This window comes from Dasypus novemcinctus, chromosome 11 (assembly GCF_030445035.2).
Source record: "Dasypus novemcinctus isolate mDasNov1 chromosome 11, mDasNov1.1.hap2, whole genome shotgun sequence".
NCBI classification, from domain to species: Eukaryota; Metazoa; Chordata; class Mammalia; order Cingulata; family Dasypodidae; genus Dasypus; species Dasypus novemcinctus.
The window spans coordinates 108,717,348-108,739,806 of record NC_080683.1 but is presented as its reverse complement, the minus strand read 5'-3'; the positions used below and the strand labels follow the sequence as shown (position 1 = coordinate 108,739,806).

The 22,459-nt window shown below is 38.4% G+C and overlaps 1 protein-coding gene across 14 annotated transcripts in view; it reads right to left on the bottom strand.

Moving 5' to 3' along the window:
* L3MBTL3 (L3MBTL histone methyl-lysine binding protein 3) overlaps positions 1–22,459 on the bottom strand; it is a 123,575-nt gene that overhangs the window by 88,383 nt on the left and 12,733 nt on the right. For 9 of the 14 annotated variants that reach the window (XM_058307415.2, XM_058307419.2, XM_058307417.2 and 6 more), the window contains 6 exons: positions 12,108–12,224; positions 6,207–6,318; positions 5,768–5,842; positions 4,196–4,355; positions 3,176–3,308; positions 1,116–1,200 (listed from right to left, as the gene is read on the bottom strand). In XM_058307415.2, the coding sequence (XP_058163398.1) occupies positions 1,116–1,200; positions 3,176–3,308; positions 4,196–4,355; positions 5,768–5,842; positions 6,207–6,318; positions 12,108–12,209 (667 nt within the window). In that variant the 5' untranslated portion in view covers positions 12,210–12,224. Of the gene's footprint in view, positions 1–1,115; positions 1,201–3,175; positions 3,309–4,195; positions 4,356–5,767; positions 6,003–6,206; positions 6,319–12,107; positions 12,225–22,459 lie in introns of all 14 variants that reach the window. The other 5 variants (XM_058307426.2, XM_058307428.2, XM_058307425.1 and 2 more) reach the window with 2 other exon arrangements.

Genomic DNA, 22,459 nt, shown 5'->3' with positions numbered 1-22,459 from the left:
TGGTCATACTCTCTCATGTCTGTGTGTCCTCTTCTTATAAGGACACCGGTCACTGGATTCAGGACACACCCTAACCCAGTATGACCTTATCTTAACTGACTAACTTAATGAGAGCTGATCCCCAAAGATCCTACTTCTAACTAAGACCACGTTCTGAGGTTCCAGATGAACCTGAAATCTTTGGGAGACACTGCTCAATCCATCATTGCTGAGGACAAGATAAGATGGTGGAAGGAACAAGGTCCCAGAAGAACCAAGGGCCTGGAGTCTCATCCAGAGCAGAAACATAGGGGAAGGGAGAGAAAGGATGAAGAAAGAGACATTTTGAGGCAGGGTAAAGGGTAACTGAGGAATTTACTCCCTTTACTCTCAGTGAGGTAAAACAGGTCATGTGCCAACTGACAGAAGCTAGGCTGTGTGCTTGAGGCAGGCAGAAACATCCCAAAGCCTTCTGGAGGCGATAACAGATGAACGTGTGAAGAATGAATGCAAGCACTACAGGGTGGCACTGCCTTCACAGCACTGATCTGTAGAGACAATATGGCCGGCCAGGGAGGGGAGGGAGGGAACCAAGCAAGTGGAGTGACCTGAGGTGAAGGACTAACCAGTCCCTAGCCAAAAGCAGGATCTGAGGCCTCCGCGGAAATGATCAAAAGGGCAGGGAGTATGGCGGCAAGTCAATCTAGCCAAATGTTAAGGACAAGGAAGGGCCTGAGGAGGGGATTCCCCTGGACAACAAAGTGCTGCCTGAGGAACAATGAAAGGGAAAAAGGTTGTGTTTTGAGAGGAAACATTAAAAAACCTAAAAATCTTGGGAAATAAAACACAGGAAGAGGGGTTTTAGTAAAGGTCAGAAGAAAAGAAACATATTTGATGGAAAAGAAAGATGTTCTCATGCTTGCTCTGAAGTTACCTGGAAGTTACTAATCTCTATTTTTCTCCATTACAAGCTTCTTCACAACCTTAATTTTTACTGATGAATTTAATCAAACAAAAACTCAGAGTAATACTTTTGCTGCCATAGTGTACATTAGAATTAGACGCAAACTTTTACCTATGTGAAATTCCTTCCATTTCACAAAGTTACAAATAAAACTTCCCTTTTATCCACTCACCCTGCTTCAATACAGCTGGATCACCTCGTCGTTTCCTTCGGGCTCTCTGAGAACCCCTCAGGATCCGTCCATCTTGTTTGTTCTCCTGCAATAAGAAAAGAAAATTATGGCTTTAAAGGTTCATGAAATTGGCGCCAATAAAAAGTTAGAGAGCTGTCAGAAAGTATTATTGTTTTTTGTACTTTTCCTTCAATTTCACTTCATAACTTTTAAGAATATAGGTCATTGGAGAACTGTGTGGGTTTTGGCCTGAGGGCATTGATGAAGTCAGACCATTTCCAAGAATTACAATCTGGTCTAGCACAGATGCAGCTCCCTCCTTCTTGAAGCATTTTATTCCCTCAGCTCCATCACTGCTCCACAGTGGTCCTCACCAAATCCTCTGCCTACGTCTCCCTGCTGATGTCTCCTCCAGTCCAGGTCCCTTTCTCTCCTCTATCTAAGCATTCTCTCTAGGCTTTAAAGGACATCTCTACGCCAAACATCTACCCCCCCCCCCCCCCCCCCGCCCATTGGTATCTCTAGTTCTGATTCCTTCCCTGACTTGTGTATCCAACTGCCCATTTGACGTGTTTACTTAGATCACTAAAAAAGCACCTATAACTCGCCAAGGCCAAAAGGACTCCTGACTCTCAATGTCACCCAGAGATCTGCTCTTTCTTTACTTTCCTGTTCTCAATCCATGACATAAGTATCTAGTCAATTGTTCAAACCCAAAATCTGAGAGTTAGCCCTAATTCTTCTCCCTGCCTCATACCACCTACAACATGCCAGTCCTGACGGTCCTACCTCTATTATGTATCCCAAATCCATTGGCTTCTATCTCCACAGTCCATTCTATCTTCATTTCTTGCCTAGTTTACAACAATAAATTCCTACCCAGTTTCCCTGATTCTATTCTTGCTCCCACACGGCAAAGCTGTAGTGATCATTCAAAACATAATTCATAAAGTACTCCTTTGCCTCCAATATTCCAATGGTTTCCCATTACATTCAGGATAAAATGAAAACAACTTACTCATCATAATGCCCTGTAGGACCTCATCTTACCCCATGCTTCTCCTAACCTACAGTGTTCCACTAGCTGTCCTTCCTGAGTTCCTTGAACAAAACTTGCTGCACATGCACCTTAGGCACATCTTCCCAGCAGCAACCTTGCCCAGTGGGTTCCTAGCTCCTAACTGTTCAGAGCTGGCACTTTGCTCGGGTCACCTGCTCCAAGACAACCTGATTCCAAGCAGTCGGCCAGTCTTAACTCCCTATTTTAGGTCTCAGCCTATCACTAGCTAGTATATCTCCATGAACTTGGTGTATTATATGTCCACTCCCCAAAAAGAAGTTAAGGCCCCTGAGAGACCTATCCTGTCTTATTCATGCCTGGGTCCCACTGCCTAGGAGAGTAACCGGGAAATTGTGGTTGCTAAATACTGATCTAAGAGGAAAGACCATAAGACCCACAGTTCTTTTCCTATAGAACTGTTAATTTATACTTTGGGGGATAAGAGCATTATATTTGGGGGGGGACATTGGTGGTTATATTTAATACTTATTTTTATTATGGTAACATACAGACAGCAAAATTGAGCATTTTAACAATTTTTAAATGCTCAATTCAGTGGCATTAATTGGATTATTTTCATTAGCACATTTTTAATTATTTCTCCCCAAATATACCTGATATTTATCTGCCATTTTCTATCCACTCCCATGATTTTATGACATCCATCTGAAATTTACCACAATGGGATCAGTGTTTTGCTGTCAAGAGGAATTTAAGATTCATCTGGGGCACTAAAGGTTGTGCTGCTGTCTCTCTCGCCCCAGCAGTAATTTCCAGGTTCTTGTACTTCATCGCCCCCCCAAGGGAGGGGTCCTATTATTCTCATTTTGCAGATGAGGACAGCAAGGGAGGGAGAAGCAAGGCAACTTGTGATGGTAACAATCACAGAACCAGTACATGAACTTAGATAACCAGCTCCAGAGCCAGTTCTTGTAAGCGTGAGGTGGTCCATTCTAGAAGCACCCCTGTGCTCACCGCAAGTGGCATACGAGATACTAACCACTTCCTCGTCTCTCTCCTCTCCATCCTCCTTGGAGTCCGCTTTCAGAGATAATTTTGGTTTTTTCTTCCGACTACACTTGAGATCTTCTTCCTCGTTGTCTTCTCCTATGTCCCTTTCTTCCTTCTGATCTCTGTTGCGTTTATAAACCCCAAAAAAGTGACAGGAAACAATACCTATCAAACACTTACATGTTGATTATATCAATGCCAACATTATTTTAAAAACTGCCCTCTAAAGGAAAAATATTTAACCACAGGGAGACATTTGTAGGTATGAGAACATCATATATAGAAGGAACCCTTAAAACCATTATGACATATGACAGTTGTCAAAATAGAAATTGGAAATTACCCTGTATTAATTTCCACAGGGGACCAGCAGTATATGTGAAATGGGTTCTAACAAGTTTAAAGTCTTTCACAGCTGCTAACCACACTAATAAAAGAAACAATTATTTAGAGATGTTTGAGTGTTTAGGGTGATTTTAAAGCAAGGATATAGCAATTATTAAGAATGACAAGTCCAACTGAAACAGGCCATGTGTAACTTGGTAAAACATCAGTTGGCCAACAAAAAGAGACAACTCCCACGTCCGTGCTAATTAAAAATATACATAATTCCACCAAAGCATAAATGTCAAGTCATTTATTTGTAGTATACCATTAGATGCAAGAAATACACACTTTTGGTGATAATACGAATTTTGTCAGTTATGTCCCAAATGGGAAAATCAGTCACTGTCAGTCACTGCTGGTGTCCCTGTGAACAGAAGAGGCTGAAAGCAGAGGCAGAGGCGGTATGTCAGGTGGAGCCACAGCTCCCCTGGTCAGACCAGGTCTGACCAAAGCCTCAGGGACCTGTGTATGAGCTAACCGGATCAGGGTCCATAAAGGGGGAGTCTCTAAAAAAGGCACGAAAGGAAGACATGTCAGGGCATAACACCTCTGTATTCCCACGCACCTTGACCTTTGATTCTAGAACCCATTTTTATAAGATGGAATTGGGGCAAAAACCTACTTGTCTTTGATATGCCGAGCACAATTCTGGCTGCAATAGTTTCCTCCAGAAAGACACTCATCTACACTGCCATACTGACAGCAGTTCTCACAGAACTGAAGCCCTTCTACTTTCACTGGATCCTTCAACCTGAAAGGCATCCCAGTCTTCTCAGAAAAGACTAGAAGATGAAAAGAACAAAACCAAGTTAACACCATACAAAAGACTTCCCACAGTACACGTAGAATTTTTCTTCTAGTAACGTTGTTAGCAATGCAATCACAGAATGTTTGCTGAATGAACGAATGAATGAATGATCAAACAGCGGTATCTGGGAAGGAGAAGGGGATGGGCTTGGCAGGAATCACTAGACATATTTACACACCAAAAAGAAAACATCCTGCAGAAAAGATAAACAAAAGCTTGCCCAAGACATTTTCTACAGAGTTCAAAGTGAAATGGCAAAAATTTTATGCCACTAAATTCAGAAGACAAAACTGTCAATCTGTACAATCCTATTCAATAGGTGTATCTTTGACAAAATTTAAAAAGGGTCATCTATATTATCTCATGTCTAACATCTGGATGAGTGATTTTACTGTATTGGCTAAATCGACATCTCTCTATTTTGGTTTTAATGCCTAGTGATAGGTAGACTTCCTGAATCATAATTATCCAAATCATTTAGGAACTGACATAACCTTTTGCCTGAATTGTTAGGCTAATCATTCATTCAGCAAACATTTGTTAGGCACCCATTTACACTAGACACTGATAATGACAGCACAGACCTTGCCCGAGAGAGCTCAGAGTCCGGAAGAGAGGACAGACAAAAAAACCAACACTTACAATAAAATGTGATACATGCAATAATAGAAGCATGAACAAGTTCCAGAAGGACTGCAGAGGAACAAGTGATTCATCCAGCCTGGGGTGAGGTCAGGGAAGGATTTTCTGATATAAAGCCTCAAGAGGATTTTGAAAGCCAAATAGGAATTTAGCAACTGGACAAAGAGAGAAACGGCATTCCAGCCAAAGGAAACAACAAGAGCAAAGGCAAAAAAAAAAAGCATGAAACCACACAAGGTGCTGGGAGAATGACACCTAATTCGGGCTGCTGGCAGTGCCAGAACACAACGTACAAAGAAAGGAACAGAGGGGGAGGAGACACAGAAGGCACCGGAACCTTGTAGGCTTTGCTAAAGAAGCAAGAAAAATGGCTGAAGTGTCAGATAAGCAATCTACAAAAGTTCTTCTGACTTAAATTGGAAGGGAGTATGAAACAGGTAGTACAGTGATTACTTAGAAGACTTCTGCAATAGTTCAGGTGAGAGTTGATAAGGATCTAATTTAAGGCAGTGGCAGTGACAATAGGTAGAGAAGGCCAGATCTGAGACATATTTAGGAAATAAAAACCAAAAGGAGTAACAGGGTACAGGAATAGGAAAGAACAAATTCAGGATGACTCCTAGATTTATTGTTCACTGGGTGGAAGGTCTAGTGAAATAGGGGATACAGAAGAAGGCAGGTTTGGGGGAGGGGAGAAAGAAACGGAAAATGAACTGCATTTCAGACATGTGGAGCTTGAGGTACCTGTGGGACATCCAGGTGGAGAGGTCCAGTAGGCAGGTGGAAATACGGGCCTGGAGCTCGGGGGAGAGGTCGGGGCTGGAGATACAGATTTAGGAGTCATCAGCATGTAGGTGTTAGTTACAACCATCGGAGTAGATGAGAAAAAGGGGCAGACTGTTGGCTAAAATCATCTGGGTAGGCTATTATGACATGGGTTTACTTGATAATTTCCAATTAACCTTGTGCTATAGCAGATCTGGCATTCGGAAAGAAGACAGTTTGTAGTTATTTTAAAATATAACCACCAGCTCCATTTCAGTTTCGTTACAGAAATTCACTTAAGAACATGTGGCATGAAAATCAGCAAGGTTTTCAAAATTCCATCCCATCACAAAACCTTAGTCTTAATTTAAAACTTTTGAAAGAAAAGAAATTCAAATGCAGCCAGCCCTTTTTTTACCTTCTTGAGCAGTTGGAACCATCCAAGTGGTCGTAGCAGTTGCTTTCTTAACATTTTCCATCTCACTCTCATCTGTAATCACTTCCAGGGCTCCAAACTCATTTACCCGAAACTAGCAGTCAACATAGCAGAAAGAGGCAAAATTTATAATCGTGCTCAGAACAGTAACTGTTTAATGGCTGACAAAGACAGTATTCAGGCACGTCAATCATGTTTCAAAAATTAATTTAAACAATTATACCTTTGTGATTTGCTAATTTTGGAATTCGGGGAAGAGAACAAAGCACTGAGGTACCACTTAAGGATATAAATGACCTTATGCTGCCCCAGAGCTAGTAGCTCACTTATATAATATGAAGTTTCAAACATATCTTTTAATTTGCTAAGACTGTCTTTAAATTTCATATTATTGCTTAATTAATATCGAAGTTAGGGAAAAGAGAAACACTATTTTCCCATAAATCAACTTGTCTAATACAAGCTTAGCCAGTTCAAAAAGGAAGAGTCCAGAAAAAAATGAACTGTCCTTCCAAATCCTCAGCTTCTAAGACAGGTCCAAGGAATGCTGAAGCGTGAGCCATGTGGGCCCAGCTCTACACTTCTCTTTCTTTCACTGCTCTTAAGAGTTCTTCAATATAGACATCTCTATTTCTCCAAAACAACCGGAACACGTCTTTTAACTATAGGGCCTTTCTTTTTCCCACTAAGGGCATTTTGATTTTATGGACATTTCAATCCCAAATATTGAAAATGTCCTCATTTCCTCTCACCTCATGGTAGGCTTCAAACAAAATAAGTTTCTGCAATGGACTGGTTCTAGTGTGTGAGTGTGTGTATGTGTGTGCGTGCTCTGAAGGCTTCACCACTATCTCTATGCAGGAAAGTGGTCTTCTCTGCAGTATCTATTGATGAACGTCAAAGAATTTTCTGTATTCCTTCTGGGTTTTTCCCCCCAAAACTTTAGGGATTCTGTTAAAATTAACAGGTGATGGAGAGCTAGAAAAGTTCAAAATTTGAAAGGACAATTCGAAAAAGTAATAAAAGGACAAAATAGCTTGACTTTCTGGAAGAAGAAATCTTAAACTGAAAAAAAAATAATTTTAAAATGGTCAAGTCTGAAAGATTTTAGTTTCATACAAATACATATTTATGAGCATGAAAATATATATAATTTCCCAAACTAAATAATCTATTTGGTCTACAAGACAATAGAATTATTTAGTTTGTCTCCTTATATGCAGCCTGCAAATCAGAAGATTCTTAAGCAAAAGGTACCAATCATTAAATTATTCTTTCCACCAGGTGAAAATAGAACCTTAAACAATTTTCTGTACATAGTCCACAATTATTAAATGCTTTCTAGACTGAACCAGTTGCAAAAGTTAAGGGAAATGAGAATGCTTTCTTCCAAAGACATTTTCTACATAGTTTCCAAGCAATAGTAGGTGTACCACACCTAGTGTTCAAACTTATAAATGTCACTAGAAGTTGTGACAAAAAGTGAGTAACTGGAAAGAAACGGACCTGAAATAACTTCACTTTTTGGAAAAAGAAATCAAAACAACAACAAAAAAATCAATTTGAAAATGATCAAATCTGAAAACAATGTTTCAAAATAAGGCTGACAGTACCATCTACTGGGCAAGAGAAGAAAAGACAGGCTATCCTGATAATTATCAGTTATTGATACTAAAGAATGTGATTGAAAATCCACTCCAAATAAAAAAGAAAAATAGGCACAGACCTGATCATTCATTCCAGGTAACTAACTTATCCCTTATTGGCTGTTATCAGAGAACATTTATGCTTTTTTGCCAATACACAATATGAGAAACAGTACCATTTACATTAAACAGAAAGTCTCATGTGGTTTAAGTTTCCATACTGCTGGTCTAGTGAAAAATACCCTGCATTTCAAACACAAACAGAACACCAAATGGAATCATCAAATAAATATATGGACCTATGATATGCAGAAGCTTTTAGGCTCAAATACTTTCAAAGTCGAAAAGCTGTATATATTCCTACAATACAGTACTTAATTCCAGTCATCTTTTCCTTCTCCTAACATTAACTGCCAGAAAGTAACCTATAGTCTATGTACAAAGTAAAGATGCAATGTCACTTAGAGACACATTTAACTCTGCTTAGCTAGGTCCACAGATGGGCTTCAGGGGTTGATGAATGAATACCCTAAAATTATGTGCAAAATTATGTTACATGCACATGTGTTTTTCTCTGAGAACAGGTATCACAAGTTTCATCATATTCTCAAAGGCATCCTAAAACCCTGAAAAAGTAAAGAACATCTGCTTTAACCAAAGTTACTTTACCTCAAAAATTTAAAAGCCAAAAGCATTTTCAAAATATCCTCTCATATGCGAAAAGATATGAGAGTAAAGTTTTTTCTGGCTTCTCAATTCGGATTTATTGTCTTCCACGATATTACTACTGCTGTAGAAAATGTTAGACCACATACATCATTTGGTGATGCACGTCATTACCGAAGTTCCACAAACAGAATTCTTGCAAGACCAATATATTCCCTAACATTTCTTCCGCCCAAAAAAATTCAGATTCTGAAAGTTCTATGGATGGCTTTGCAACCATGGGAACATCATCTAATGACCCACATTTATTTTTTTTCAAGTGATGAGTTCTTTTAACCTAAAAAGCTAAAAAGTAATCTAAAAATTTATCAAATGACTCAGTTCTACCATCGAGAATATCAAAACCATAAATTTTACAGAAAAGATTTATTAAGCATATCTAACGTATCAGCTGACAATGTAACTTTTTCAGTATGTGGATACAACTAAGCTCATTAGAAACCAATTATGCCTGAAACACATAAGAGGTTGCAAAAGTTTTGTTTGGCTTGGCCTCAACTACCTTTGATTTTGGATTCTCTTCTTTATTTTTGCTTGTAAAAGCAAATTATCTTTTGCCTGTTTCATCTAGGTGAATGTTTTAAATAATAAATCATTAAAAGACAGCTGAGATGAAATTTTAGTTTGATTATCACTCTGTTTCAAGGGCAAAGAACTACAGTGCTTTTAAAGTTAATCAAGATGAGGCAAAATGGTACTGAGTGAGGTAAATTTTAGTGTGGTTTCTGCATCCCTGCTGTTAGGGTCTGGCTCTTGGGAGGTGCCAACTATACTTTCTGGATGCCATTGCTCTCAGGAATGTATCTGCATTTTTCACTGAGGGACTCCTAAAGCCTAAATCCTTATGACCCAAAGGAACAGAGTTGCTGTGGGTAAATTTCGGGTGGAGAAGGGGTTTAAGCGTGTGGAGCTCGGCAGCGCCTTTCCACTAACCATTGGCTGCCTGCCTGTTCTCACGGCTGGCCCTGAGACATTAATCCACAAATACTAAATTGTGTTTTAAAAGAGCCAATTAGACAGTGGTAAAGTATTCAAACCTTTCTTAAGCAAAAATGTCTTGTTGATGACCACTACACTTTCCAGAGCACGATTCTCCTTTTCCACTCTGCGTCTTCTTTGCTGTGCTCTCTTCTGATAGTCCTCCTCTCTTCTCTTCCTTCCATCCCCACCCCCAAAAAACTACAAAAATAACTCCAATTTATTTTTCAGACACTTGAAGCTCAAATGGAAAGGCTACCAATAACCCTTCCAGTGGAAATAAATGTTTACCTTCTCTAAATTCCTGTAATATTTTCTTTGCACCTCTTTGACATGAAAACTTTGTCTCACTTTAGACAATAGTACAGCAGTGGTAAGAGCACCAGTTTTAATACCAGAAAAGCCAAAGACTCGGTTCTGTCAGTATCTAACTGCTTGACCTTGAGCAAATGACTTAACCACCCTAGGCCTCTGTTTCCCCATCTGTAAATGGGGCAGTGATAGAAGCTACCTCAAAAGGACTAAAGAAAAAGATGCATGTAAAGTACTTGTCACAGAGCAAATTCTCTATTCTTTCCGTTACTGCACCCAAAGAAGGAGATATTTGAGTTCCATTTCATTTGAGAGCTAGTTAGCCCAGTGTGGAGAGGTGAAGGGGCACTCCTGCAACAGGGAACTGGGAAAAGGGGCCAAGGTGTGAATCTTCAAGTAGCATTTGGGCTAGGCAGAAAATAGTGTGGCACTCACTCAGCACTGAAATGAGACACAGCCAGAAGGGAGAGTGGGAGCCAGATTACCAAAAACAAAACAAAACGAAACAAAAAACCACCTTGTGATAACTAAGCAACTTCATCATGAAAGATATGGGCAACTGCTAAAGGATTTTAAGCAGAAAATGTGATATAAGTCAAGTTGGCCAGCCATCATGAGGCTTTTATAGAAAAAGCTCTTTCAAAATGGCAATACTATCTGATGCATATAAAAAAGAAATTGACTTCTATATATTAACTGATTTCTTCATCTAACTTCAGTGGGTTGTCTTATGATAACATAGTTGTTTGTTAGGGAACCCACATACATATATTATTTTTTAATCCTCTTAAGCCCCCCATGAGGTAGATTCTAACATCCCTGTTCTACAGATAACAATGCCTAAGCATAGAGAATTTAAGTAACCTGACAAAGCTCACTCAGTTAATGTATGGTTGACATTATCGGAGTGTAGAAAGAATTTCTCCTCAATAATCTATGAGCTTCAGCACTCTATCTCCATCATACCTAATCCTGATGGACATTTGGAGAATGTTAGAGCAGGTAAAATCCTTAGTATTAATTTATTTCTCATTTTACAGAAGAGGAAATTTGGCCCATGGAGATTAACTGACTTGATCAAGGGCACAAAGAGCTAAGACTAAAAACCAAATCTCCTCTCCAGGTTTCCCTAAACCTCCCTGCAATATTTTGTTATGCTAACTCAGAAAGCTACATTGGCACACTGCACTTAATTAAACTTAACCCAACCAAAACCCAAGGACTTTTCCAACGACAACCAGAATGTCCAAATCTCACCACTGAGGATAAATTAGGGCAAGCCTGGCTAAGCTATGTCAAGCAGTCACTAGAAGGGACTGGATTTCAAGAAGTCATTATTGGGGCAGGAATTTCTATTCAAGACAGCCCAGAGCAACATGCATTAGAGATGTAAGCCAAGTCAGATCAGAGCCTGCTAGGGAGGGCAGAAGTTCAAACACCGGAATGACCAAGTACAAACACAAAGTTTAAAGGGCCACAGACAGGTTCAAGGTCCCAGAGATAGGACTGGAGCAAAAGCAAATTAGAAAGGAGGGTGGGGGTGATTGGCTCCCCAGGTAGGTGGTTGCATAACCCTTTCCATGGGGCATCAGATACGGTCCCAGGGTGGATTCAGGGAAATAAGAGGCAGGGTGAGCACATTTAAGAAGCAGACTGAGTGAGTTCTCATCTATACAGAAGTCGTCTGACTTACTGGAAGGATCTGCTTTTGAGGAAATGATTATACAAAAATTTACATTTACAGGATAAACAGTAAGGGAGGTGAATAGTCATGTTTATTCAATATTTTAACACTACCCAGTTTTTAAATGAGAAAATGAGGACCTAAGGAGTGTGGTTATTCACTTACAGTTAAAGCCCATTAGCCTAAAATATAAGAAGCTAGGTCTTCTAAGCCTATCATTTGCACATTTATTGGCCATTGTGATACAATCAAAGCCGAGACAATCTTCCTTGGAGCCAGAAATCAATTTTGGCAAAATGAGCACATACTGCAAAAACAGTCCCGAGTCCCAGATCCCACGTGACAAAAGCTTTTGCCAATCCACCAGCATTTCAAATTGTCTTGACAGTTTATTTTAGATTTCTAATCATCATTTAAAACCTACAATGCTATGCTTATTGTTTTAATTCTTATTTCACGTAAATATTCAAATTTATTTTAAAACAAACATGCAGAAATGCACATACAAAATAATTATATATAATATGGATAACTTACCTTTAAATCACTTCCTGGCAATGTGCCCACTCCATCTTTCCAGTCCATAACACTGAATACATCAAACTCTTGACCGCTCGTGCTAGAGGCGGATTCAGTCATGATTTATTTTTTAACCTGCAAGGAAAACAAAAAGGCCTATCACTAATATTGCACATGCAAAGCCATTTTTATTTGAGCAGTCTTCACTTCAGTTTCCCTTAATTACATAATTTTCTTAATCACAGTATCCCATATTTATAGATCTAAAACTGACTGCTTCCAATATATAATTAACACTTGTTTCCACTGCAATCCATAGTAAATCATAGGAGAAAAGAACCTCAATAAAATCGCAAAATTTAAAAAATGTTGCTATTCTTAAAAAAAAAATTCATTGTTTCATAATATATTCTCTTCAAATGAAAAAATCATGATGCCATATAGATAAAATTCTTTGCTCTCTAAGTAGCCTTTTCCTGTTTAAAGATATTGAAAAGAGTACTGAGATATGGATAAAGGATAGAATTAATATAAATATTGATAGTAAAACAAAAATGAAGCTATTTAGACAATTTAAAAAAAGAACAAGAAAATTTGGGTCATTTTTGGCTGTCATCCACACTAAATTGATAAACTGTTTGCTCTATTGATACAATGAATGCATGGTGTGACTGATTCTTTCAGTCAATTGGGTTCTTCAATTCAGTGGAAATACAGGCCATTCTGTGTTCTGGGAAGTCAGAAAACAGTTTCAAAATTTATTGTAAGCACCAATAGTGGGGGCTATGTTAAGATAACCTATTTGGCTAGCTAAGCTGTGATAATGCTTTTAACTTTTTTTTTAAATTGTTATACCTTATTTTCTATAGTCATATTGTTTGTGGTCTTATTGACACTGTTATTCTGAGACTATTATCTGGGTAGTATGGGATAAAACAAATGAGCAAGCATACTGGCATCCTTGATAACCAATGTAAAATCAATGGATTTTAAACCCAAACCAAAGCATCAGTATGAATTCATGAGACAGTTTACCTTTTAAAAATACACTTATTTCCTACCTTCGCCCACTGAAAAAGCCTAGGAATACTTAATAGTAACAAATAGCCTAGTGTCCAAATTGTAGTCTCTAAATACCATTTCTCATTAAAAGAACCAGGTCTCTGTAGAGAAAGAGCTGATTTCTGGTCAGTAGCAGAAAAGATACTAGATGAGCCTGGAACAGCTTGTCAAAACAGAAAGCAAGGGAACTATCAAAGATAACAGAGGTCATGTCAAAAGAACTCAAAAACCAACCTCAAGAGGCTCCTGCTGCCAAAGTAAAGGATAAGAGCTGCAATGAATTAAGACACTTCAAATAAGCTGAAATTCATGAGTTTATTATGACACTCCAAACAAACACACACACAATCAAACAAGCCAGTAACACTTCACCAATCAGCTCTTCAGGATACAAGGGAACCAACTCATTATTTAGAAAAAAAAGAGAAGAATAAAGGATTTACCCTACCTTTCCCATTCAAACAGTATCTCAGGGCAACCAAATATTAATAGTTGATGGGAGGAAGCTCCTCTTTAGAAAGAAGTCCCGCAAATAAATGTAGAGAGAATAAGAGAACTAGAATATTGCCATTTGCAACCCTTAATAAGTAAGCGCTATAGGCAATGGTCATCAATAGCTGCTAAGTATACAAATATAACACCATCCATGTAGTCTTGCCAGGAAAAAAAAAATCAAACCTAATTTGATCAAGTCTATTTATAGGAAACACCAGAGACAAAGGAACATGTTAAATCAACCATAAAGTTTATAGGGAGCAAAATCCAAAGTGTTAGAAACTCTACAGCAGCATTTCTCAAAGTGTGGTCCACAGACCTTTCAGGGTCCCAGAGACCCTTCCCCGGAAGGTCCAAGAAGTCAAAACTATGCTCATAAAAACACTAACACTTTATATGCCTTCTTCACTGTGTTGACAATTGCACTGAAGATGCAAAAGCAATCACGAATAAAACTGCTGGAGCAGTGGCCCTCCACTGTGGTAGCAGCCATTGTATTCTTCACCACAATGCACTCAGGAAAACAATGCCAATTTCACTTAAGCCCAACCTTAATGAAGTAAAAAATAATACATTTTACTAAATATCGACTCGAAATACACCCATGTTTAATACTCTATGTTTTGAAATGGGAAGAACATATAAAACACGTTTGCATACCAAAGCAGCATGATTATCTCGAGGAAAAGCACATGAGAATTTTTTGAGATGCAAGCTGAACAAGCTGCTTTTTTCACAGAATGTCATTTTTATTTAACAAACTATGGATATTTGGATGTGGATATTTGGCAAACATTATGTCAAGTGAACAAAGTGAGCCTGCCTCTTCAAAGAAATACTGACAATGTATGTTGCTAATGATCAAATTTGAACTTTCAAGGGAAAATCAAATTTTTAGAAAATCTATATTAACCACTGTGAGTCTGACAGTTTCCCAAAAGCTAAAGGCTTTCGAAGGAGATGGGTGGTGATATTAATGAATGTGACTTTTTAAAAATATCGTATAACGAAATGTTTCAACGTTTGGAAGATCTACGTAACTCAGTGAAGTACTATTTTCCAAATGATCGATGCATAATGGTAAACTCACGCATGGGTAAAATATCCACTCAAAGTATAAAATAGATCAATGATTTTAATTTAACAGAGTATGAAAGCTCACTGACAGGGTTTCAAATTGCACGTTGCAACTGTTCTTTAAGAAACTACCACTTGTCAAGTTCTGGTATAATATCAAACAGTGTCCACCATTATATAAAACAACTCTAATATTAAAATACCCCTCCTCCTTCAAAGCCCAAGTCTGCATGAAGTCATATTTTCTTCATACACTTCAACCAAAACAACATATTGCAACAAACTGAATATAGAAGCTGAGATACGAATAGATATCTTCTATTAAGCCAGACATTAAAGAAATTAGCAAACATGTAAAACAATAATACCACTCTTATATATATTTTTTTGTTTTGGAAACTACAATGTTTCATAAAAATTATGCTTATGTATACTAATGTAATATAATGTGTTAACTATTACTTTAATGGGTTAATAATTATTATTTTAAAATAAATATATTTAAATCGCCTACTTTAATTTCTCATATAGTTTATATTGGTAGATATAACCCATATAAATAAGAGCTCTTTGGGGTTTTCAATAATTTTTAAGAGTATAAAGGAGTTCTGAGACCAAGAAATCTGGGAGCCACTACTATATATGAAAAATAACTTGTTTTTTCCTCAAAATACTTTTTCAAGGAATAAGAAAAAATATAGAAGAGGAAGTTTTAAATTTAAATTTTAGAAAATTTGAGACATGTTGTTACCCCAGTCACTATATCACAATTCACAGATTTTATCTGGACCCTGATTTAAACTGTTAAAAAATTAAAAAGAACATTATCAGAGGAGAAATATGAACCTTCACTAGCTATTTTATGCTATTAGAGAATACTGTTGCTTTTTTTTAGGGAGATGATTACATGAACTTTCACACACAGGAAGCTCTTCCTTATATTTTAGAGATACACTCTGAAATTGGCAGATGAAATAATGTGAGGAATTTACCATATATGGGCAAGTAAGACTGACATGTATCGGTAACTGTTAAGACTTGGATTGGCCAATGATGGTTCATTATACTACTCTCGAGTTTTATATATGCTTGATAAATTCCACAAAGAAATGTTTAAAAGTGTAGTCTCCTTACATATATAATATGCATTCATTTAAAAATAATCAAAAGAACTTGTATTACTGTGAATAATAGCTATCTTCTACTGAAATTTATTGATGTTTTAATACTCTTTCTTCCTTATTTCCTTTTAATTGAGAAAACAACAAATATTAGCACATATTATAATGTTGGTTTCTGATTATTTCAAAAATTATACTGCCTAAATTTGAAGCAGCTTCAGATTTCTCTGTTAAGACTCAGTCCTCAAAACTGTAACTAAGATGTAAAGCTCCAAAGAAGAATTAATCTAGAAATAGTGAAAATATGAAGTGAATTAGGACTTGCACTTGGGTTCTGTATGATTTCTACTTCACTAAACAGGTCAAGATTTGCAATGAAATTATTTTCCTGGTAAATGATACAGAAGTGGCAACTTTTTCCTGATAGACAGAAGAGGGACAAGGTAATTTTTCCCCCTGGTGGATAAACTAGGTAATATCCGAGTGATCCTTTAAAAGAAAAGTTAAACTGTTTTTTCTAGTAAAATCTCTGAATAACCAGAGTCTCTGTTCCAATATTTTCTTTGGTAAGTGAGGGTTAAGGAAATTTTCCAAAACCACTTCATAGTAATGAAATTCCCAGTTGTACCTTGTATGGCTATCCTGGTTGTTACAATCTCTATAATTATAATAGGTAACAAGGGCTCACCAGTTACTATGTGTCCAATAGAGCACAAACATTTTTTTATTGATTACTTTGATCCTCAGCCCCTTCTCCCAGAAAAGGATTCAATGCAGTAGGTAATTTACATACGTTATTTCATTTCTTTCTTTCTCACAAAAAAGATGGGTTCTATTATTCCTCTGGTCTACACTGAAGAAAGTGAGGTGCAGAGGTTCAGTAACTCACCCACAATTATAGGTGGTGGCAGAGTTAGGATTTGAACCCAGGTCAGTGTATTCCAACCCTGAGGTTTTTTTCTCAACCACCGTTCTCACCCTATTAGGGTCTTGTTTCCTCCAAGAATCTGGCAAAACATATTTTCCCTACATTACTTCTGGGTACACAACAAATTCAGAAACCAGTTTAAAAGGGCTGGCGCTCTTGATTTCTGCATCGCAGTAAAGCACATATTCTTTTAATAAAACAATATGTCACTGAAAAATACGTATCTATCTATATATACACACAATACAAATAGATTTTCAGTCTCTTTTTACCTAAAACACCATAAATGTATAAAATTCTTGACAGCAACACTCCTGCCTGTGCCTAGGAGGAGGAGTAGAAAGTAGGAGAAATCTAAAAGCACACACTATACAAAACCTGCATTAAAATTTCATGACATCTTTTAAGTCTTAAAACTTGGAACATGTTTTTACTAGACAAAACATGGCTAATGAACACAGTATACTCTGTTTACAATCACGTATCAAAAATCTGTAAAATTGTTTACATCCATTGCTTCATTTTGAGGTTTGTGTACATTTTGTATAAAATACTATAGCATGAAATGATCTGCTAGGCAGTCTTTCCCATCACCTAATTTTGGAGGCAGTGGTTATTTTCACCATCACAAGAAGGCTGAGTGGCTACCACAGATTGGGTGCTTTTCTACCATTTATTAATCAGGTAGAACAACCACTAACGAGTATTACTTTAACAGAAGCTGCTCCTTCTGGGATATCATAGGGCTTTTTTTTTTTTTTAAGATTTATTTATTTATTTAATTCCCCCCCTCCCCCGGTTGTCTGTTCTCTGTGTCTGTGTCTTGTTTCTTTGTCCGCTTCTGTTGTCGTCAGCGGCACGGGAAGTGTGGGTGTGGCGCCATTCCTGGGCAGGATGCACTTTCCTTTGCGCTGGGCAGCTCTCCTTACGGGGTACACTCCTTGCGTGTGGGGCTCCCCTATGCGGGGGACACCCCTGCATGGCGCGGCACTCCTTGCGCGCATCAGCACTGCGCATGGGCCAGCTCCACACGGGTCAAGGACGCCCGGGGTTTGAACCGCGGACCTCCCATGTGGTAGATGGATGCCCTAACCACTGGGCCAAGTCCGTTTCCCTCATAGGGCTTTTCTCCCTGGTTTTCATCTTCAGTAAGTGTGCACACTTGCGTACAAACATACAAAGTCTTTTCACTTCAACAAATCATATTTCTAAGAGCTAAACAATTTCTTTTCATACTTAGAAATGGTCTGTTTTGATTTGTTTTGTAGTTCTATAATTATCACCTGGTACTATTCCATAATCCCACATGAAACCTGATTCCATGGGCCACAAAAACCAGATGTGAAATAGAGTCACTCACAATATAAATCACATACAGTATTTCCCTTTCTGCAGAAAAATCCCATTCCAAATCTTTCACCAATGGTGCTGAGATTTCCCAAGGAAATATCTTACAAGTGTACCATATGACCAGTTTTTTGTTCTACCAGACAAAACCCACCACTTTCCTCCTAAATTCCTCCAAATCCTACTGATTTTCAGCCACTGCTGGGCAGCTTTTGGGCCCATGGGTCCACTGACTACACCAACCTAGGTTGTGGTTCCCACTAGTACAGATGCCACGGATGCCAATGGCTAAAATCAGGGGCACTGATGCCCATGTCCTACCATGCCCACTACAGATGTCTTGTCAAGAAGCGGACGTCTTGGCTGAAGGCAGAGATCATGACCGCCAGCTCCAAGGCAACTTTATCACACTCCTGAAGTCCCCCTTTTGCGAAGTAGTTTGCTTAGCTTTTACCACTTTTATTGCAAGCTTCTTGCCCAAAACCTCCAATAAAAGGGCTGGGGGACAGACTAAATGACATATTACACTGTCCTCAGAATTACTTCCTCTGTCTTTCCTGCACCACTCCTGGACTCCAAAACAAAGCTGTACAACTTGACTCTCTCCTGGGATACTGTACCTATGGGAAGAACCTCCTCAATCCCCCATTTAAATAAATCCCTGGCAATCCCAACCTACCATGTACTGCCAGTAATCTGGAAACATTAGGAAGTAGTGAATCTCATTGCGCTCTTACATTCTAAAGTCCAATGTTATGAAAATATGGAGAAACAGGCCATCATCCTTGATGGTGGCCTTTTAAATTGGAGCCTCTATGGAGAAAAAGGAATTGATTCTATAGATTCTTGCACATATGTATAAAAGGACCTACATAAAGGACATTCATTGACTAAGCATTGTTTATAATATCAAAAACACAGAAACAACCCAAACACCCATCAGTAGATAACAACTATGGCACATTCACAGAATAATGTATAATGATGTTATTGCAAAAAACAATGGGGAAGCTCTTTACATTCTCACATAAAAAGAGCTCCAGGATACTATTAATGCTTCTTATTTTATGCAAAGTACAAAAACTGTGTCCTTTACTATTTGTGTGAAAAAATGGGGGGGGTATATATAAATATGTGTATTTCTTATGTACACATAGACTCTCTCTGGAAGAATTCATCAGAAACAAGTAACATTGGTTACCTCCAGGAAACAGCAATGGTTTGCAGGACAGCCCTAAGAGAAAGCCTTCTCTTTGCACATTCTTTTTACTTGTTGAATGCTGGATCATGTGACTCTAGTAATTTTTTTTTTAACTCAAAATTTTAAAAGGAAGAGGATATTTAAAAAGAAAAAACAAATTAAATGTGAATTTTTAAGTTGTGTTTCAAGTTTACTAAAAGTCTGTTTTATGAAAGGCATAACTTCCCATGAAAATATTTGGTTTGTTATTGATGCCAACAAGTGAAGCCCTAGACTAAAAGTCACTGAGAGAAATCACCTTCTCTAAAACTCATGAGTTACTTAACCATTGGGCATTTAGCTCTCCTTTGTCAATGTATCAGCTCGACAGGTGGGGAAGAGGAAGGGTAGAACTCACCCCTCCATCACACAGGTATTACAACTATTCAGTAGGACCGTGGCGTTCACAGTCTGACTATCTGTGGACTCTGTCTTTCCTGAGTGGGCCTAAAGTTCCCGTGGCATTTGGTAGTTTGTCATTTTGCAGAAGTGTGAGTCTGAATCCCACGTGCCATAAAGCCAAAAGGCAGGAGCAAGTGACCTGGCCCAGCCAAGGTCCAGGTAGCCTCTTTGTCATATCTACCATGGACACTGTAAACAAAGTGATTAAAAACTCTGCTTCTATTTAGGACAAGAAAAAAATAAACTGCTAGTTGAAGCTCGTGTTGATGCAAGAATGGGGGGAATATGGAAATGTTTATGAAAGTGGTAGTCCTAGCCACAAAATAGAAGTTTCAGATAAAATAAAGCCTGAAATGTCAAATACAATGATGACTCAGACACACTGTGTGAACAAAACTACCAAATGCTCCAAAAGGAAATAAGTAGACAAGATGTGTGAATTTGTTTCAGTAAGTTCTCCAGACAGTACTAAAATTGCTCATTGAGTGAGATAGGTAGTTAAAAGTCTAGAAAGATGATTTAAATTTTTCAGTTACACTTTAGCAATTTTAAGGAAGGAATGATGTGCTTACAATGATGTCCTCAAGTTGAGAATTTGCAGTGGTCTTGGAACATACCCCTCGCAAAGGTCCAGAATCTTCTTTAGCTCAATTTTTTACTTTATTTTTTTATGTGCAGCCCAATATCGTCTAGAGATAAACAGAGTTTGTGTGTCCTCCATAATTCTCCCTTCTACAACTCCTCTCACAGCAGCCCTGAGTGGATAAAGTAGAAGCTCAGAGCCAAAGGCTGGGACTCCATAAAGGCTAAGCTCCTACAGCACATTCAAGATGAAGAGACTGCCTGGAGCAGAGATAAAGAGAAGGTAAGGATCCCCAGAAAGATAAGCAATTCAACCCAGTGTGCTCAAGCACAAAGCTTATGAGCAGGTCTGTGCCTTAGATAACCCAAAAGTCTGGATTCATGAGAAAGTGTTCCAATAGTTGCCTGGTCATTTCTGGTCAGACCATTGTTTTCAAACTATTTTATTAAAAATATTGGCTAGTTCATGTGCATTAAGATTGGGTCAATGGTTTTAATAATTTTATAGTATTTTATAATTTCTACCTAACAGGTAGGTTTTTAAAAACAAGGTACAGAGATAATATGGTTATGAGTTGAGAGTGGCTGTGCAACAGGGTTAGAACTTACAACCAAAAGCATCAACTGAGAATCAGATTAAAATTCTGCCATTCATATGAAATAACATGACTGAAGCCTCATGTCAATGGACTAAATTTATCAGTTGTCAGTTAAGAGTCTTTGGTAAACAGTGAGTCAGGAATGCTCACCCTAAAATCATAACGTGAGCCAAGCCAAAGTGCTAACCGTACAGAAGAGTGATCTAGCAATGAGAAAAGCCAACCTCCACCATGGGAATCCAATTCCCTATTGCTCTATGATGCCTAATTTCCATCACCTGAAAGTGGCCATTTATTTACCTTGTAGAAGTTTTCAGTCACTTTAACCAAAGGCTGTACATAGTGACTGATACTCAAAAGTCCTAAATATCATTTGGAAATATCATCTAAGAGGACTCTTTCCACTGTGAATCCCCTCATTCACATGGCCTATAAGCTGCTCTGAACATGCCATCCGTGCCCACCCAGCTCCGTCACCATTCCATAGGTGCACGTCGGGGATTTTCCTCCAAAAGTGCCATATTTTCAGAAATTCCTTTTTCTATCCCTTTCACCCATCCCTAAACCCCTTCCTTCTTTCCTCCTCTTCATTTCACTCTCCCAAGTTTGACAATTACCTATTCTATAACTTCGGACAAAGGAACCAATTTCCCCAACTGAAAGATGCGGACAGAACAAGCACCCTTCCACATTGAGCAGTGGCTCCCACCTTAAACACTGCCCCTATCGCAGGGTAAGAAATCAATAATATGTTTTAATGATAGTATCTGCTTTAACAATCAGTCTAGTGCATGTGTTCTCCTCAGTAATCTTAAATTTTTTTAAAATTAGGCAGTGGCTTTTTTTTTGACATTTTATTTCAATAGTATTTCCTATAGTAGACAACCTGTGTTCAAACCTACATCACAAGATGTCAAGACTGCTAGATAAAAAGGAGATATTTTATTGTTAATAACGGTAATAATAATTCCTCATATTTACATGGTTCTTGAGAGGGCTGCCAGAAAAAAAAAAACACCGCCGAAGTAATGGAGGAGGATTTGCCCTTTGGGAAGGGAGCTGGATGTAAGACCCGCTCTCTTCCCACAGGGCACCCTTCCCCGGGGAGCCTCTCAAATGCTTACCCACCCCCACATCGTCTGACTGCACACAGGAGACCAGACCAAGACATCTAAACAAAACGATAAAAGCCAGAGCAACATTCCCAAAGACTGTTCCCCAAAACACAGGCTTTTAAGAGACCATTCATTTGTGTCCCATGAAAAAAAGGTCTTGTGAAAGAGATGTGTCATACCCTGGTGACCTTTGGGAGATGCTGGCAATCTGCGAAGCACTATCTAAGGCCCAGCTTCCCACACTCGCTTGGCCTTGTGACTCTATCACCACGAAACATCGAGTCCCATGGAACCCCCCGTTTTGCAAAAGGCTAAGCTATGGAAAATACATTCCAGAAGCAACATGAAGGGCAGGATAGAGTGTATTCACATTCAGGTGCGGTTTCCCTGCACGGACGCTAC